The following is a 16949-nucleotide window of genomic DNA, read 5'->3' on the forward strand; positions in this document are numbered from 1 at the left end:
AGCCTCTTTAAACGCCAACTACACCATACCACCTGAAAGTCTGAAACGTTAAAGTTGATTTGAGATGAAGTTCACTTTTATTTTGCAAAAAATATTCTTCTAAGAAAAACAATTATAGAAAATATATTTCTATAAAATAAGTTATTTATTATTATTTGAATGTTTCAAGGAAAATATTTCTATGTGAAATAAATTATATTTACTTCATGGTTTTTGAATAATAATAATAAGATAATGTTTATAGTTAAGATGGTAACGATGGTGATAGTGGTGGCCATGATGATTAGTGATAAAATTATCGTGTTTAGAAATGTGATTTTAGAAGTGTGGTTGCAGTTGTTTTTTAAAGTGTTTTTCACTCAGAAATATATCAAAATAATTTTTTTTTATTTTTTAAAAATTATTTTTGACATCGACACATCAAAATGATCTAAAAATACCAAAAAATATTAATTTAAAATAAATAAAAAATAAAAAAATTAATTTTTTTCTAAAACGCTTTTGAAACGCGAAAACAAACGGTACTGGAAAGTGTTAAAGAATGAGGAGAAGCAACTATAAATTCTTGCAGTAGTCTTGAGAGATGATAAAACCTTTTCATTTTCCACTATACTTTGTAGCACAGATACAAACAAATGGCAGACGAAATCATTTTGCATTGCACGAATGAAAAGCACCCAAGGAGCAAGGAAATATGAAAGAAATCGATGAATCAATTCCTTTTCTTCTGTTTTCTGGTCTGGATAAGCACAACATTAATTTCAAACGTGGGCATCCGACTCTATCCAAAACACTCAGCCGCACCAATTAATGAACCCTAAATATCAAAAATTAAGGAAAAATGAACTGAAAAACTTATTCTCTGAATCGGACTATATATATGTTACAGATTCTATTGAAGGATTGCTGATCTACCTGCTAACTAGAACTGAGATGGGGGCCATACAAGAATGAAAAGCCAATGATACAACCATCAACACTTATTCAATTGTACATCACTTGGGAGAAATCTGACCCGACTACATTGTTTTAACTTGGCAACCGCTGCCTGTGAGTTACCGAGCATAAGATCAACGTAAACTGCTGTCAGAGTAGCTTCTGGACGATTAGGTACGAGGGATAAAGCTTGTGTCACGAAATGGTGGGCTCGCTCAAGATCACCCTGTGCTGCATACATGGCTGCAAAATTTGCGTAAAGGGTTCCGCATGCCTCTTCGGGATTGAGGAACACGATACCTTGTGATTCATCAGGGGAGGAATTCTTTGCAGTGATTGATCCTCCATTTAACTCTTCATAATCAAAAGCTTTTTCCACTCGCCATTGCACATAGTCATCCTGGCTAAAGGGCAACCCCACATTATTTCCTCCAGACAAATAAATTGACAAATGCTCAGCAGCTTCCTTGGGCTTGTCCAGCAAGCAGAGAGCCTCAGCTGCATACACATGACCCAGAAAAATATAAATTCTCGAACATACTGGAAGTTCCAAGAGAGACCTTGCATTTGACAAGGCCTTCTCAGGATTTTCCAATTCCAACTCTACATATGCTAAGTTAGCGAGAAGCGCTTGCTTGATCATCTGATTTTCTCTCCTGCGAATATCTTCATGGAAAGAGATAGAGTTCTGCATGATCTCCTGACTTGTCCCTCCCTTCTGTTCTTTTGCATCCCCGTTAGCATTAACTTGACCTAAGCCTACAGTAGATGCTTTGGAATCAAGGCCGGTTAAATTCTTGTGGTTTGAACTCTTCATAGATCCTTCTTCGCTCAGTTCATTTTCATCCAAGGATATATTAGAAGGCAAACCAGGCTTCAAATGATTTAATTCCGAGTAATCCAGTAAATGCAGAGCATTGCGGAGACACTGCCGAGCAAGGGACATGGAGAGCTTTGGTTGGCCATCACTACCCAAAAACAAATCTTCCTTTTCAACAGAATCCACATATCCGTTTCTTGAAATACCGTTTTCAATTGCAAGATGCCTCCATTTTCCCTTGCCGAAAACATGAACAGTAACATCTGACTTGTCTGATGGAACCCGACCAGCTTTTAGAAGTCCCTTCTCCAAAGCCATCAAGCAGCATTCAGCAAGCCGGAGCCACAATAAAGGCTGGTTGTAGAAAACTAAACTTGCTTTTTCAAAACAGCGAGCAGCCAGTAAGGGTTTCCCACAAGCCAAGTGCTGCACTCCACAGTTATATACAATGAGGAGAGATTTATCCTGTGAAAAAGTTAACAACTTTCGTGGCTTGTCCTTCCAAAGAGATGAACTACTGGCCAGTGCCTTGGAAAAGAGCACAGTTGCTGAATGGTATTTCCCAAGCTGATAGTAGATGCACCCAAGGTTGTTGAACATGCTTGAAATCCCCATCTCTGCCCGATTACTTGATGCCATTAACAGCTTAATGGCCTTACGGTAGTTACCACGAGCATATTCAAGCTGAGATTTCAAGAGGAGAGCCATGGGCGAGTCCCTCACACGTGCAATGTTGATAGCAAGCTTGACTTCACGCTTTGCTTGTTTCAAATTCCTGGTGAGTAGTAGAAATTGAACCTTGTAAATGTGCAACTTAAGCTTCATTTCAGAAGGAGAAAAAGACCTATCGATTGGGGTCCTTGAAAGGTCATTTGAAGATGAAAGACCCACAGGCCTTGCTAAGTTTTGCCCACTTATGTCGAGTGAGAACATTGATTCATACTCAAGTGTCTCGTCTGATAGAGTTCTCGATAAAGAATTTTCCAAAGCATTCTCACTAGGAGCTAAATCTGAATTAGCATCCATCCCTGATGAACTACTAGGAACAGAGAAAGATTTTGCAACTAGATTTGTCGATTGTTGCTGTGCTGCGCTCCCATTATCACCTTGACCCACAGAACCAAAGCCAAACGCTTTTTCTAGATATAGTAATACATCCTGAAAATGGGGAAGACGTTACAAGTCAATAAAGAATGCCCAGTTTAAGAGCTTTTTCTTTTTCCACTTCCAGTAAATCAAACAACACATTGCGGTACAGACAAACAACAAAGGTCACTTTGTTGTGAAGGCAGAACAGCCACATTCTGGACTACGTGTAATGCATGGCTTCAATAGTCTTCATTGAAATTACTATACACAGACTTAATTATCAAATTTCAACAGAATGCAAGGTTTAGGGTTTCCAATCACAAGTGCTATAAAATCTAAGATCATCTCGAGTGAAAATCTAGCCACCAGAAAGTAGCAGAGATAATTGGGAAAAGAAATCCAACCCAAGCCTTCTCTTCCTGTTTCTGATTGATAAAACCCAAATCTTTCTACCACCTGAGCCCATGCCCAGGGGCTTCACTTAATCATGATATTCAATCGGTCACCAATGAAAGAAAATCAAAGAACGCTTTACCTAATAAGTTGCAATTCACGATTATGACTGATGAAAACCAAATTGATTATAACATGTCATCATCCTTCATTCCTTTCATTGACATCCTTCATCAGGTGGCTCTTTTCTTTATTTATGGTTACTTCATCCAATCTTTATATGATCCTTTTCACCAGTTTGATTAAGATCTCATTCTCTACTAAATCATAGGCTTTTGAACCTCCTCTAGCAGCCTCAAAGCCAGATTTTCAAGAGGGCACAAGCTAACTCAATTATTCAGCTCCTACCACGCCAGGATGAGCAGGCTTAAGGAAAGGGGAATTAGCCCTTCCTTATAGATAGGCCAACCATTGAAACATATTTTATTTGAAGCATATTATGAGCAAGACCTATTTAGCCAATGCTGAGGTCTGAGGTCTGATGTCTGAGGTCAGGGGTTAAGAAGACACACAAGTGGGGTTAGATTTTGATTGAAAAGAAACTGAATGCACATCGAAGTCCGAGACAATTGCGTGTCTTCTAAACCCCTGACCTCAACATTGGCTAAATAGGTCCCTCTTGTAGTTGTCACTTTGCTTGTTGGCGTTTCTTTTAACATAAATATCAGATGGAATTCCAATAAAAGAGCCCAAAAACTTATTTCCTAATACCATAAGTTGCCTGCTCAGAAGTTTGGTACAAAATGCATCAAATTGAGGGTGAAAAATTGAGTTGGTAACATGACAAAGTTTCTTTTAAACTAAAGAAAAGGATATCATTTGGAAAATTTGTAGAAACTGCCAAATTTAAAGAATCAAGATATAGCTAGCACTGAGAATTTTGATGACCAGCAGTGAGTGCCAATTGCTTGTTGAGGATCCCGAGTTTAGTTCAAGGAGGTACACAATGCAGAGAATGTAATTGTCACCAATGGATAAATAAAAAGTGCAGCCAGAGGGAAAGTAATTAATTCTCCTGCAATTTTAGATTGTCAAAACCTAGTTCACTGGACCAGTCCATGTGTCTAATTTATTTTTTGAAACCAAACACACAGCATTTCAAAATGTGGTCATGCTGATAATGTGCTCAAGCTCACATCAAAAGGAATCTTTGGCTTCAGAAAACACAGAAAAAGTACATGGAGAGTGATTGTGTTTAACAAGGAGTTTCATTTGAAAGGCATATACACAACTTTGAAGAGGAGAAACTTCTCCAACAGAGGTTAAGCAACAAGTCGAGAAAAAGATGGTTTTTCTCAGTTAATTCTCTGTTCTCACTTGAATTTCTTCAGTAAAATTTCAGTAGCTACAATTCTGTGATTTTTGTTTTCTTTTATGTTCTTTTGTTATAGGAACATTTGTGGTCTACTCTCTAAGCACATGGCTGGTGGCATGGCACTCCTATGTTTTCCATTTTTAAGAACTGCTTATATATCATTTTTTTTTTTTTCAAAATATTTAGTCCATATTGTCACTATGGAATATACAGTTCTTTAATTGAAAATCTCTACCATGTGGCAGCATTCTGTTTTCAACATACAATCAACAAGATTGTTTTAGAAATAGAAGCAACAAACATGATATGAGGATCACAATGTCATCTATAAAGCAGCTTTGATGGGTATTGCAACATGTTAATAAACATATTCAAACACTAATTTACTCAGCACTTACAGCAGATTTAGATGCATCCTGGCAGGCAAGTGCAACATCTAGCAACAAAAGGCAGACATGAAGAGCAGTTCTCTGCACATAAAAGGTAGAGTATCAGAACACAAGAAAACAACGATGGAGAGAAATGACTGTTGATTAGCAAATCATACCTCCTCTATAGGTTCGATATTGTGATACAAAGGTTCTAGAACCGATAATGCCTTTGAATATTCATGAAGATGGTACCAAATGATTGCCTATAAGAGGCCAGATTTATCATGTCACTCAAGATTGCAAACAAAAATCAATAGCAATTCATAAAGCTAACTACAAATATATCAAGAGAACCTACAATGTTTAGCCTTGCTACAGCTGGGTCAAATTCATCCATGTCAGCAACAGACAAGCTGTTCGTGGCAGATGCTTGGTGCACTGTTGCACCACTTCCTTTAGACCCTGACACAACTTTGTTCCCAGGATTGCTAACAGTCTCTACCTGCTTTCCTGAGGCGTGAGCAAGCTCTTCACTTTTCCTCTAAACCAACACCAACAAATGAGACGAGAAAATGTCACACTATGAAAGAATTCAAACCCCAAAAATGGAACTAAAACATGATGCAGCAAACCTTTCACATAGTGAACAAAATTCTTACAGAATGTCCATACTCCACTCAGTTGTTACATGATAGTAAATCAAAAAATAAAGATACAACTAAGACCTCAGAAACGAGATGTACAAACTATAACAACGAATTTTTGTGTGGCCCCTGCTAGAAAACCATTTACACCATTCAGCATTATCTTTATCATCCACATTTTGACCATCATGTACTTTGTCGCTACCTTGGCTCATCATTTATGATCCGCCAAAGGACATAACCACACAGGGACTTCTTAAATAGTCATAGCATGCCAATTCAGTAAGTGTTCACCATAGCAATGTCAGAAATAACCATTACATCAATAAGATAGATGTCCCCTGCAAATCCTATTGATGGATGCAGTCACCAGGATTGGCATGAAGTCTCTGAAGAAACTGTGTACAAGACTTACATGTAGAGAATTCATCAAAATGCAATCGTGTGTAAGATTTAATTATGTTGTGCAATCCCATAGGACGGTCACTGGAAATGTTGTTCTGGACTACAACATCAGACAAGAATACACCGGCCAATCAGGGGAAGCCTTGTGAAGAAAAAAATGTTTATTGGAGAACTTTTAGTAAACATGTGGAAAGCAATAGCAAGTGATTTTGAAAAGAGAATGTGTAAGCAAGGACAGGATGTAATTTTGAATATAGAATTTCTTTCACTTGGGACTTGGTACTCTTTAACAATACCATCTTACAAAAAATAATCTATATGATTATCTTTCAAAGTGAATGAAACAAAAGTAATAAGCCTCTCATGAGAAAGAGAATGTGGGGCCTCATGCAATGATTGTGATGTTATACCAAGGGGCAAACCACACAATGCAGACCAGTCTTTTGGGTGTGAGCATTATGGAACAAATAAGATGGAAAAATTACAAACGAGGACGACAACCATGCACCAGACAGAAGGATTGAGAAGAGAATAGCAACCAGCTTGGCGTTATTTACTGAAGATAAATACCAAGTGAATGAAGATGGTTGGATGTATAAAAATGTGGTGACAAAACTTGGATGAAGATGGCTAGATGTATAAAAATGAGGTGACAAAACTGTGAAAGTAGGAACTAATTCCTATGATTGTGCATAGCTTCCTTTGACAATGAACTAAACGTACAAACCGCAGCAACATCTAGACAGTTCAATAATTTCATTCCCAATCTCTTGCTCTCAAAATCTAACATTTAAAATTCAAGGTTAAAAAAATTACTAATAACACTCCAAAAAACATAGCAAAAACAGCATACCTCAATGTTATTAAGTATTTCAAGCAACTTCTTTGGATCTGGATAACCATCTCGACAATACTCCGCAATTGCAATATTATGTAGTACCTAATGAAACAATACCCGCACATTAAAAACTTTAAAAAACACAAAAGAGAAAAAGTAAAGAAAACTTCCACATCAATTACATATTCCGAATACCCTAACACATTGCATAACTTCAACATTCACATGCCCAGCCCGATATAGTCCTTAAATTTGAACTAACAAAATCAAGTGCAAAATTATGCTTTTCATGTTAATTAACTAACTTAATCTAAAAAAAACTGTTAAAATTTTTTAAAAAAAATACAACCAAATTAAGTGATTTAAATAAATAAAATAGCAGTTCATCACTGCATTTTACCCGAAATTAACCTAATTTATAATCAAGTAAAATCCAAGAAAATGAATAAATTCAAAAAAAGAAATTAATTGAGTTAATGTTATTTGCGCAATCATCACCTTCGGATCGTCTTCTTTTTTCTGCTTTAGCTGGTACAGAACCTCGAGGCACTCATTGAACCGGCGAGAGTTGAAGTGAAACCAAGCGTCTTTGGCGAGAGCGGCGGTGACGGAAAGGATAGGGTCGTCTTCTCCTCCTCCACCGCCGGTGGTGGTGCCGCTGCCACCGGGGCTCGATGAGACGTCTCGGTTCGATGTGGAATCTCGTGCGTCCATGATCAGATCCAAAAAAATCAAATGGTCACGATTTGTTTCTTCTTTTTTCCGGTTTTTTGAGAACTCTCGCTATCGAATCTAATCTATCTATGTATAATTATGACTGAACTGTATGGAAATGTAAAAACCCTAACTTTATGGAAATTGAGATTCAAAAAAAAAAATGAAACAAAGCTCGAATTTTTTTTAGTTTTTTTGGAGTTGTGAAAGTACGGAAAGAGCCCCGGGGGTTTGGGGATTTTGCGAACAAGGACAGTTTGCAAAGAGGGAGAGAGGAGATGATAAATGTGATAGGGTAAAAGCTGGGTTTTTGAGTTACTTTTTTGAGTAAAGGAATTTTAATTAGGTATGGAGGAGTAAGTGTGAGAATGATTGATTTGTTTTTTTATTTTGATTTTTTCTGTGTTGATTGAATTTTTTTTAGGATAATTACATTTTAATCCCTACTAATATAACGATGTTTTATTTTAGCTCCTATAAAGTTTGAGTTCTTGATAATAATTCAATATTGTAATTGCTTGTGAATAGATAAAGACACATAAACATATTTGTTAAATCTTGCCCAACGGATTAGTTCATGATTCCAAACTTGATTAAGATCAAGTTTTTAGTTAATTGGACGAGAAATTAATCTGACAATACTAGTTAACTCGATCAAGTTTTTAATAACCTAATTAATCAAATTGAACTTAGATCGGGATAAAAAATAATAATATTATTTTAATAAAAATAATTAGTCTCAATCAACCTAATGTCTAAAGCATTTTTTTAACCAATCCTTGATTTAAAATTGACATTTATGCATCCAAGTATTGATTTGTATACGATAAAATGTTCATGGTTTCCTCAAGCATGTTGATGTATCTTTATGTATGTGTTTTTGCTTGGATTAAAAAAAAAAAACAACAAATTTTTTCTGCCTATCCTTGTTTCTTTTTTTTTTCTATTTTCCCAGAGGTTCTTTCTATGAAATTTTATATATAATATTATCATTCAAAAAATTATCAAGAGTGAGGGGAAAAATGATGAACAAGAAAATTCAAAAAATGGTTTTTCTAGTTGCTTGCTCATTTAACAACGGAGGTCAAATTGAGACTTTTTGAAAACTATGAGATAGATATTAAGAAGTTTAAAGCCATAGGGATTAACTTGAACATTTTAGAATCTATAGGGAGTGGAATAAAGTTTACCCTTTTTCATAAATTATTGTTTGAGCTTTCGAAGTGCCTAGTAAGGAACGAGATGATGGGCAGGTTTGGTTTATGGTATGGGCTATTTTTGGGTTGGATTGGACTACTTTTTAGAGGGATGGTTCCAACTTCGAAGGACTTTTGATGGATGCACGGGGAAGGGAGAATAATGGGTGATGATCTTGGCAGGGCATGCTCCTCCAACTTTATTCTAGTGTGTACCACCTGTTATTATGAAACTATTGTCAGAAGAAGCAAAAGGCTTTTTTTAAGTAAATGTTGAGAGAAGTTTGTCATTTGTGCTCATCTTTATTATTAACATGAATTTCTACCAATCTTGAAAATAACAACTAAACCTATAATGATTTTGATGTTTATAAAACTCAAGTTGGAGATCTCTAAAAAACAAACTTAAAATCTGACCAATTAAATTACATCATTCATGATTTTTTTTATAGTATGTATTAGTATAGTGTTAGAAAGCCTAATCATATTTAAGACCTGGGTTAAAAAATTAGGTCTATTATTTTATCTAAAATAATATTATTTTAATTCTTTTTAAAAAAATTAAAATTAATTTAAAAGGTATTTGAAAATATAGTTACCGTTATTTTTTAAAATGTCTTTTACTTGTAAATATATTAAAGTAATATTTTTTTATTTTTTAAAAATTATTTTTGATATCAATACATCCAAAAAATATTAATTTGAAATAAAGAAAAAAAATAAAAATAAAAATTAAATTTTTTCAAAAATTCTTTTACGTTCAAAAGTAAATAATACTTTAATCTCCCGAGTTGCATGTTGGTGTAAGCAGCCGACCTGGCTGGTTATAGGCATGCTTTTTATCTTTTGATGTCACAAATTATCTCCTGGACTTGGATCACAATAGGGACGAAGAGCAATGATTTGGTAATAGTATCTGAACCACAAAGCTATAGTTGGGCTAGGTCTGAACAATTTTGATTGTTGTCGTAAATGGCAATGGCAAGGCTATCTGACTGGAAAGGAAGCTGCTGAAACATCTACAGAGAAAGTACTGGGCATTTTATGTCGCTATGGTGGTAGACTTCTTGTAGTTCTGTTGTATAATTTATACAGACAATCAAGATACACTGACACTAATATTCAATAGTACAACATTATCATAGGCCACTGCCACTGCCACTGCCACTGCCACTGCCGATATTAATCCACTATTAAATAACTTCCAGGATGCATCTTCCAATCTGATGGGTGCTCTCAAGTCCCAGACACCAAGAACAATATAAATCCAAATTAAGCAGTTCTTCTTAGCAGCTCCAAGATAGATTCAGGATCCCGGATTTCCTGACTCTCTTGTGAATCTTCATTACCTTGTGAAAAATCAACACTAGTGTATGTCCGGATCCCTGGACCGTGACCACTGCAATCCATTCCCCTTCCTTGCTGTGCACGTCTCACTTCCTTCTGGTGGTCGGTAAGTCCCACCCTTTTTCTTTTTGAACTTGAACCCAACCTATTTTCTGGCTCAAATTGATTCGCGGTATCCTCCACTAACTCTACTCTTTTAGAGTTCCTGCTGTTTGTTGCAGTGACCCTGGATCTCTGAGCAGTTACTTCTGATATTGAATGGCATTTTACCAGGAATGGCAGACTTTTTGTTTGGAGGTTTATTCTTTTATTTCTTGAAAGCTTGTCTAAGATGTCAAGTAAACTCTCGGGGTAATCTAACTTGATCTGCTTACCATATGTTGAATTCCAAAAGGTGACGGTAAGCTCTGAAATGGTGGATTTTGGGTGATCAAGAGTTTTTTCAAGAAGTGGTGCCTGAAGTTTTAGGAGAGAGGAATCAAAGACTATTGGTGGTTGGCACCTCCTTAAGCAATTAAGGATTTCGGACCACAAGTGGTGAAGTTGTTCATTGGTGCTTGCCTCCTGTGTTTCTCTATGTGACAGCCACTGAAGTAGTGGACAACTTATTGTCTGCAATAAAGTATAAGCAGATCACTAAGTACTAGACAGAACCACAGTATTCTAACAATGGAAGGTCAGGAAAAAAAAATCAAATTCTTTATCACCAACCCATGGAAAATGTTTCAAATCAAAGTCGTCAAAATGATCCTCCACTTTCTAGTGTTTAAGGATGGAAGGGGACTTCAAGAGCAACTCTTTCTCTTACTACAAAAAGACTTATGTCTATCTTTGTTTATTCTCTCTTTGAAACAAGAAGAGTTTTTTATATTTCCTAATGAGCTTGTTCTTGAAGAAACAAAAAGAAAAGAACGGATGCTGCTTATTTTTAATTACATATATGCAAACTGCTACAGTTAAAGCAGCTATGTACTCTGGTGATAAACTAAAAGCCATTGTATACTTGGTTTAAAGCGTTTGTGAAAAAGATGTTAGATTTTCCCCATCTCCAGACACATAAATTTCAGAAACAAGGTATGCACAGTAAATTAAAAAAGAGAGATACATACCTCAATAAATGAAAGAATAGATGGCTTGGTGTGAAGGCATCTGACAAAACATACTAGCACAGAAAAGACCCTGAAGTTCTCAAAGAGATGAGATATGCTGTCATTATAAATAACAGGGAACCGTGAGCACAAGGAGAAAAATATAGAAGTATAAACAGACCTTGAAGTTACAAAGAGAATAGTGGAAGGATCTGCTTCCATCATTGACCATGACAGCTTCAAGAATCTGTACAATGCCAAATGAAAAATAAGGGACTGTGGTTGGTGAAACAAGAACATTAAAGAAATAAAATCATGTCTCATGCAGACCACATTAATATTTTGGTTAAGAAAATTCCATGTGCTTCACTTTCAAAGAGATGAACTCTTGCACCTTACTATGTACATGAGGAATTTCATTAGACATTTAGCAAATGGTATTTTCACTTACCTGGAAGAAAATTCCAAGCTATTTTTTATGCCACTAAATGTCTTAGGGTCACGAGCATGTTCCACATTGTTCCCAACTGAACTTGCTGCCAAAGTTAGGATCTGTTGTTCCATGACACATGTCACAGCAGTGCCAGATAAATAAGTGAGGCCAATATCATCACGATGAAAATATTGCTCAGTACCATGGTCAAGCATGCTGATGTTTTGATCAACACAACCATTTAACATTGAACAAAGCTCTTCAGTTAAACTGCTTGTTTCAGAGAACTTATTAAACTTCGAGGCACAAAGAGCTCCATACAGTGATTTCCACACTTCAGCTACTTGTTGAAGTTTAAGCTTTCTTTCTGGTGAAACAAGAGATTCTTTCAAGGAACCACTATCTTTCTTTTGGGTTGGCCAAGAGCAAGAACAAACCACAAAAGGGTAGGATAAGAGGTGGCATACAGCACGAGGAAAATCCCTGTTGGAGTCCATTTTCAAAAGTGAAAGATCCTTTACAGTTAGACCATTGAAGAAATCTTCCAAACCTTTTGCTATCGCTGTCCAAATATCTAGGTGCCTAAACTCCATGTGTTTATACAATAAACCAACAGCAACAGACAGATTTTCCACAGGATCATACAATAAAAGTATGGTTTTGAAAAATCTGCGAAGTCCCTGAAGAAGTAGCTCCATCCCTCGAGTGGCAGGAGTTGATGGGATCACCACACAGATATAGAGTACACTTAGATAAACCAATGGCGAAACCATATCCATGTAAGCAACAGAGCTGATACCCAGATATTTTACATTTCTAATGTTGTCAACCATTTGCAGGTGAATGCATGTGAAGTTTAAAGACACCTTGTAAAGAGGGGATCCCAATATAGAAGGTTCTAAGTCCTGAACAACAGCCTCTAGAAATTGGAGGGAAGTATGATGCAATTCACTACTCCTGCCACCTTCTGAAGTTACATCTTCACATATCTTCTTTATGAACCTTAATAATGTGTTCAAACACAACATAATGTCATTGTATTTAGTGGAGGAACTTCTAAAATCCATTTGGACCCCTTTTAAAAAAGATCTAAATATCCTTAAGGCAGCATCACATGCTGAACTTCTATTTTCAGGGGTGATTGTTGCAATTGATGCATGGCTGATGATAATATCCATCATCTTTACAAGGAAATCCAGCTGACCAATAGTCCAGGGCAACCATTTAATGGGTTGCAGTTTCCATGACCATTTGCTGGATGTTGAATGATGGCTTACCTGGCTACTGGTTTCATGGTCTAGGTTCCTGCATTTTGCTAAAATAAAATCGTCAAGCAGATCTAGGCACAGGTTCCACAACCAGAAAGTCTTAACATCAGGCCCAAACCGAAAAACAGCTCCAAAAATGGGATCCAACACCAGTTCTATCACCCATGGATGGTTGACAGAGATATCAAGCTTATGCAGCAGATAACACCATGTCTTCAAGCATGAAGAGTAAACAGATACATCACATTTACTCGAGATGATACCAATTAGAGGTGTCATTATGAGCTTTATGCTTTTTGAAAAACCACTTGCTTGAATTTGACAACTACTCCCACCAGAAGTTCGCACTTGTTGAATACCATTCTTAATGGGTTCATTAGTCTCAGAAGTTAAGAGTGCAGGGTGAATGAAAGCATCAACAAGACCTTCCCAGGCAACCTGCAAAATCAAGGCACAAGAACCTTTTATCACTAAGCATGTCTTCTTTTCATTTTGTTAAAAACTAAATTAACAAATACCAGCATGCAGTGCAGTGAACACGAAGTAATTAGCAATTTAGGATGTTTTCAGTCACTGGAATCACGAAAATTATTATTGTCTGGTGAAAACTTAAAGTTATCAAACTGCTGTTCTTTTTCTGGTTTTTTCAACCATAAACAGATCTCTGAATGAGCTTTAATCCTTCTGCTATTGCTAGCAGGTCCAAGGTCCCCTTGAGAAAATTAACAGCTGGTATAGTGAAATTATGAAGGAATAAAGGAGCAAGCCAAGTGAAAAACCATCCCTATGCTCGCAACGTTTCCAAATGCAACTGGGTAAATGAGTATAAAAGGTGACTAGAAGCCACAACAGCAAAACCTGATTCTAATACAAGCAATTCTACATAAAATACCAGCGAAGCAATCTGGACTTGTGGATTGTGATCCGAGAATGTTTTCTCTGGAACTTTCAGCATGTCATTAGTTAAATGCCTATACTTCATGGCATGAGATCCTTGTAAGCGGATAAACCATCCCCATGCTTGCAACGTTTGAATTTTCAAGCCCTGATTCAGAAGATCCTTCATTACAGTAAGTAATTTCAATTTCATATCTTCCGCAAGTGCCTGTTGAAGAAATATGGAAGCGTTATACTTGTATTGTAGAAGTACCACAAGTCTTTTGCTTTCAAGTCTACATCAAGTCTTGCCCACTCATTGCATAAAAAATTAAGACTGGCATGCAATCAAAACAAGCAATAAAGATTAAAATAGATAACGAAGAGTCTCATCATCATATTTGAAAGCATTGTTCACTACAATATTTACTAAACTAAATGTCAATAAAGTTTGGCCCTGGAAAGCAAGGAAGAAAAACTAAATTATTCACAAATTAAACCTTGGAAAGAGCAGGGGGAGGAGGAATTATTGTCGGCCTAATCTTCAGTAAACACCTTTCTGAAATATCCCTTTCTCTCTTATCAGTGCTGAGAAGTCTCCTAAATATTGGAGGAGCCCATATGTGTGAAGATTCTCTCATCCTCTCACTTAACTGAGCTGCTAACTTCATCACAGCCTATACCATCAGGACCAGAAGAGATAACGCAAAACACAACGTTAGTCATATTCACAACGCATTGCAACTCAAAACAAGAAACTTATAAGCCCTCAAGTTTAAAGAAAGCTTTCAGCTGTGAAGCCCAAGATAACAAGTAAAGGATCCTATCATCCTAAGAAGTAACTCTACCTGCATAGCCTCAAATGTCGTAGACAAAGAACCAATCGGATTATCAAGAGCATGAACAACCGCCTGCAACACTGAATTGAAACAGCCAACTAGAATTGATGCTTCAAATTGTTGCATAGATATACACCAAACTCCTAAATTACAAACCGACTGCAATAAAAATGCAAGCAAGTTAAATTACACATAAACAACAGTTTACCCCAAAAAGACCATCATTGCTCATTTTTTCCACATTTACCTTTATCTTTGTGCTCATAATTACTTTAGCCAATGCCTCCAAAACCAAATTAGCATCATCAACTACAATCCCAAAAAAAAAAAAACTAAGAAAGAACGCTTTAATGACATGATTAAATAATCAAAACTACAAAATTCACTAACCTGGAATAGTAGAAACAAGAGAAGGATGGTAAATCATGAATCCCGAACACTTTAAAGCCTGTGCAGCACTGATAAATGGAAACAAAACGAACCCTCACGTTAAATCGAAGACCCATGTAAAATCTCAAGTAAAGCTTTAAACTTTTCAGCACTTACACTTCTTCATCATCAATTGAGATGTCAACTGTGATCAAAGAGACTAAATCTCGAGAATTGTCAGCTAGGGTTTGTAGTAATGAAGGATCATTTACTGATTGTTCTTGTAAGTGTGAAAGAGTAGAGTAAGCGAGTGATTTGTTAGAATAAATTAGGGATTTTATTTCTTCTATTTGATTACAGAAACTTGACATTGTTGAGAAGGATTGATAGGATAGTGAAGGGAGAAATGGGGTAAAAAAAAAATATTTTAAAAAAAACAACAACAACAACCCGCTCCTGTGAAGATGGTGCAATTTTCGCGCCAAGAATTGGGAGCGTAGTGGATACGCAGGTACCGTGGCGGGTATTTTAATATTGGGCCTGTTTTGCTAGCTTGATATTTCTGTCCTTGGGCCGGGAAATACTTTATGATTTTTCTTTTTTCTATTTTCTTTTCCTGATAAGGAAATCCACTCTTTTAGTGCTCTCTTTCTTGTTCGACTATCCCACACTTTTCTATAGAGGGAAGGTGTCACGGGGTTAATTTTTCGCAACTAAACTTAACCCAATGCGGCAGTCTAGCCCCAACTAGACTCAGCCTTACCTCACCCTTTCACTCGTGTTTTCCTACGACTATGTGTTTCGCTCACTCAAGGAGGTTCTCACACTCGCCTCGTCGTAGACAATAAGTAAACACAAGCAACACAAGCACACTAGAGTTTTACAAGAATCCCTCTCAACCTTTATTTATCTCGTCAACAAAGGAATACACAAAAATGGTGTGTGCTATGCACAAATCGCATGCTACACAGCAGAGGCTTGGCAGCCTATTTATAGCCAAATGTGAGATTCCATCCTCACCTATAATCCCCTAATTTCGGGGCATAGTGGAGCATTATCTCCCCCATGATCACCCTTTACATGGACTAGTGGAGCACTACCTTCCCCATTATCCTTAGTGGGTTGGTGAAGCACTTTGTCCTCCATTATCTGGCCCCTCCACCCATGATTCTGCCTGCCCTCATAGCAGCCCCAATTGTCTGCCTTGCTGTGTCAGCTGCTGACTTAGAAAGTCCATTGTCTAAGCCCCACGTCCATGCCAAGTCGCCAGCTCAAAGACTTGCACAGACCCTTGCACGCTGCCTGCCGAATTCGTTTCTGCCGCAGTCCATCGCTGCCGAATTCTAGGCAATGTGCCTTCGTTGGCGCGCCCTGCGCCTAGACCTCTAACAAACCACCCCCACTAGAAGAGTCCGACGTCCTCGTCGGAATAGACGTGAGGTAGTCTTGTATTTGATCCTCAAATTGCCACAAGTCAGTATCTTTCTCCCATGAAACCTCCTCATTTTTCTTCCATTTTACTAAGAATTCTGTCCGCCGATTCTTTCGATGTTGGCCGAGTCTACGATGATCCATAATCTTGACAATCCCATCGTCAAATTGTTTATGAATCGTAGGAGGAGCTCGTTGTGACTTGCTTCTTTTTGGATCCTCGTTGTCTTCATGAAAAGGCCGTAAGTAACTTACGTGAAACGTAGGATGAAGTTTCAGCCGTTCGGGCAGCTTCAGCCTATAGGCAACAGCGCCTACCTTTTCGATGACTTCGAAAGGTCCATCGTACCTTGGCACCAGCCCTCGGTGCTTCGTCCCCACAATTTTCTTCCAAATCTGCGGAGTTAACTTGAGCAACACCTTGTCGCCCACACTGAATTCCAGCAATCTCCGCTTTTGATTGGCATATTTGAGCATTCTTTTCCTTGCCTTGCGCAAGCTATCTTGCGCTTGCTCA

General features: G+C 37.3%; 2 protein-coding genes across 2 annotated transcripts; both read right to left on the minus strand.

Annotated features, from left to right (window-relative positions):
- Positions 1 to 695: 695 nt before the first annotated feature.
- LOC18107811 (uncharacterized) lies at positions 696 to 7821 on the minus strand. Its single transcript, XM_006372094.3, has 6 exons — positions 7370 to 7821; positions 6887 to 6973; positions 5343 to 5525; positions 5161 to 5247; positions 5012 to 5083; positions 696 to 2914 (listed from the first exon to the last, which is right to left on the minus strand). The coding sequence occupies exons 1-6, from the start codon at positions 7583 to 7585 to the stop codon at positions 974 to 976; spliced, it is 2586 nt and encodes an 861-aa protein (XP_006372156.2). The 5' UTR covers positions 7586 to 7821; the 3' UTR covers positions 696 to 973.
- Positions 7822 to 9801: 1980 nt separating this feature from the next.
- On the minus strand, positions 9802 to 15496 carry LOC7470075 (uncharacterized). Its single transcript, XM_002325164.4, has 10 exons — positions 15179 to 15496; positions 15023 to 15090; positions 14880 to 14941; positions 14642 to 14791; positions 14294 to 14470; positions 13810 to 14022; positions 11668 to 13355; positions 11398 to 11463; positions 11238 to 11307; positions 9802 to 10740 (listed from the first exon to the last, which is right to left on the minus strand). Exons 1-10 carry the CDS (start codon positions 15370 to 15372, stop codon positions 10054 to 10056), a joined length of 3375 nt encoding a protein of 1124 aa, XP_002325200.3. The 5' UTR covers positions 15373 to 15496; the 3' UTR covers positions 9802 to 10053.
- Positions 15497 to 16949: the final 1453 nt, after the last annotated feature.

This window comes from Populus trichocarpa, chromosome 18 (genome assembly GCF_000002775.5).
Source record: "Populus trichocarpa isolate Nisqually-1 chromosome 18, P.trichocarpa_v4.1, whole genome shotgun sequence".
Classification (NCBI taxonomy): Eukaryota; Viridiplantae; Streptophyta; class Magnoliopsida; order Malpighiales; family Salicaceae; genus Populus; species Populus trichocarpa.

What these genes read in the sequence shown, in the direction of transcription:
- LOC18107811 (XM_006372094.3), bottom strand. Translation starts at nt 7,585, where the DNA reads ATGGACGCACGAGATTCCACATCGAACCGAGACGTCTCATCGAGCCCC. An exon ending in AAAAAGAAGACGATCCGAAG is followed by an intron (nt 6,974 to 7,369) that starts GTGATGATTGCG and finishes TTGTTTCATTAG; the next exon opens with GTACTACATAATATTGCAAT. An exon ending in AAATACTTAATAACATTGAG is followed by an intron (nt 5,526 to 6,886) that starts GTATGCTGTTTT and finishes GTGTTGGTTTAG; the next exon opens with AGGAAAAGTGAAGAGCTTGC.
- LOC7470075 (XM_002325164.4), bottom strand. Translation starts at nt 15,372, where the DNA reads ATGTCAAGTTTCTGTAATCAAATAGAAGAAATAAAATCCCTAATTTAT. An exon ending in CGACATTTGAGGCTATGCAG is followed by an intron (nt 14,471 to 14,641) that starts GTAGAGTTACTT and finishes CTGATGGTATAG; the next exon opens with GCTGTGATGAAGTTAGCAGC. An exon ending in ATTCTCTTTGTAACTTCAAG is followed by an intron (nt 11,308 to 11,397) that starts GTCTGTTTATAC and finishes TGAGAACTTCAG; the next exon opens with GGTCTTTTCTGTGCTAGTAT.